This window comes from Meleagris gallopavo, chromosome 3 (assembly GCF_000146605.3).
Source record: "Meleagris gallopavo isolate NT-WF06-2002-E0010 breed Aviagen turkey brand Nicholas breeding stock chromosome 3, Turkey_5.1, whole genome shotgun sequence".
In the NCBI taxonomy this organism is placed as follows: Eukaryota; Metazoa; Chordata; class Aves; order Galliformes; family Phasianidae; genus Meleagris; species Meleagris gallopavo.
Genome location: NC_015013.2, coordinates 11,249,234 through 11,251,501, shown reverse-complemented (window position 1 = coordinate 11,251,501; position 2,268 = coordinate 11,249,234). Strand labels below are relative to the sequence as shown.

General features: G+C 53.1%; 1 protein-coding gene across 1 annotated transcript in view; it reads right to left on the bottom strand.

Moving 5' to 3' along the window:
* NRN1 (neuritin 1) overlaps nucleotides 1-2,268 on the bottom strand; it is a 6,884-nt gene that overhangs the window by 3,284 nt on the left and 1,332 nt on the right. Inside the window, exons 2-3 of the mRNA XM_010708456.2 lie at nucleotides 2,089-2,237; nucleotides 931-1,065 (exon numbers count right to left, since the gene is read on the bottom strand). Of these exons, the coding sequence (XP_010706758.1) occupies nucleotides 931-1,065; nucleotides 2,089-2,237 (284 nt within the window). The remainder of the gene's footprint in view (nucleotides 1-930; nucleotides 1,066-2,088; nucleotides 2,238-2,268) is intronic.

Genomic DNA, 2,268 nt, shown 5'->3' with positions numbered 1-2,268 from the left:
GGGGAGGGGATGCGGGGCCGCGCTCGCTCCTTCGTTGGCAGCGCAGTTCTGGACTGGCGAAGGGTCGAGCTGCTGGGGGTGGTGTGGTGCGAAGGATCGGGGCGGTGTGGTGCGGGATGGGGGGTGGGAGAGGTTGCGAGAAGTGGAATGAAATAGCATAAACGGACCGAAATGATACATAATAAAACCAAGCGATACGTAATGCAACAAGATGCAATTTAAAAAATAATAATAAAACAACCCAAACCAAAACAATGAAATAGCACCAAGAGCGAGCCGCGACGCACGAGAAGAGCCGTCCCCAACGGCCGCTCACACAAATGGAAGCAAAGAAGCACCAACCCAGCAGCAACAACCGCCGGTGAAAGAGATGGGTGATGGGATGCTGGGTCCCCATAAAGGAGCGAGTGTGCCCGCACGGAGAGACGAGGGGGCGGGCAGCTGGGGGGCACCCCGTCTCGGTGGGGGCCGCGTGTCTCTGCTTGCGATATTATGGAGGCATGGCAGTGTCCCAGACCCCGGGCAGCTAAAAAAAAGCCGAGAGGACAGCGCGATGTCCGTCAACTCGCGCCCATCCCACCCCCGTGCCTCAGGGCGAGAGGAGGAGAATGGCACCCGAGGGGCTGCGCTGAGGATGAGGGCTTGGAGACCCCCGGTGTCGGGTGGTCAGGCGAGGGATGAGCGAGCTCAGAGCCTGCCCCCGGCCCAGGGGCGGCCTGCACATAGCATACAGCTCCCCAGAGCCGCCCCCAAATCCACCACCGCAATAATTACGATAGATATAAATATATAGATATATAGATATATAGATATTTTTTAAAGCAAATGCATGAACAACGGGTGCGTTCTCTCGACGATCCTTATGGGTCCCTCCCAAGGCGGGATATTCAATGATTCTCCCGTAAGAGGTCGCCCCGCAGTGCCTCCCGCCGTTCCCCGCCGACCCCCCGTATCGCAGCGGTCGTTGTCTCCTCCCGGGGCCTCTCCGTCCCGGGCACCTTCTGCCGGGCTCCCCTTCCATGCCCTCCCTCCGTTCACCTTCCCCAGCTCCGGGATTTCGGGCCGCTGCACAAACCCGCAGAGAAAGAAAGGATTTTATTTCGCGAATGAAATCCTCTCTCGGTTCAATCAAATGAGGGCAAATGAGATAAAATCCACCTCCAAACGAAAAACGCGAGGGAAACGAAAGACAACGTCCAAATATCGCCTTCCCCTTTGCTTACTCTGCACTACAGAAAATGGCCTTCGGGAGAGCTCAGCACCGTCACAATGGTACGAGCGGAGGGCTTTGCAGCGCATCTTCCAGAGGTCAACATTTCAGCGCAGTGTTTTGTTTTGATTCGATTTTTCCTTCTATCGATGAGGAAATGCTCAACGCAATTTCTCGTTCTCTCCCTCTCCTTTCTCTCCTGCTTTATTTTATATATTTATATATTTTGTATTATTGTTATTATTATTATTATTTCTGCCGGTACCCACAGGATGCCTCAGACGCTGCGTGACCGAAATAGCACCTCGGAGCATTTCCCATTGGAGCAGAATTCCTTTGCAGGAAAATGTTTCCAAGGGTCCTTAGCAGCGCCCGGCCGGGCGGTAAGGGACGGTGACACCGCATCCGTCCTCCCACTGCAGCCCTGCTTTGCACCGCTCTCGGGACATACATATTCAACACATACGCCATGTATATCCCTTAAAATTTGCCCGTGCAGGACCAGCGTGGCCCTTCCCCTGGTTGCTGCCACTCGACAAGCACTTCCAGCAAGAAATGCTGAATTAAGCGAACCCGACAGAGAACCAACACAAAAGCGGCAGCGACTGAGAGCGAAATACTAAAGAACGAGCTCACAAAACCACACACGGGAGCGGAGGGAAACCGGTCCTATTTTAAGTCACTCGACATATATAGAATTTTTTTTTTTTTCTCCTGTTTTTAGACCCACTCGTATTTTAGAGCGGCTCTCCGAGCACAACTCAGCGTTGGGGCAGCGGGATATTGCTCAAGCCCCGCATTCAAGTCGGTTTTGTTTTTTGTTTGATCTTATTTGACTTGATCTTATTTGATCTTATTTGATCTTATTTTATTTTCACTTCACTCTTGCGTTTCACTTCGCTATTCCATTCCATTCCATTCGTCCTATCGAGGCAGCCGCTGGCTTCTCTTTGCTCCGAGGCTGCCCCGTGAACGGGGACGCCTGCGAGTCCCTCAGCGGGAGCCCTGCGGCTGTCCGCCTCCTTTTCTAACCAAAAAGACACCAAAAAAACCACCCC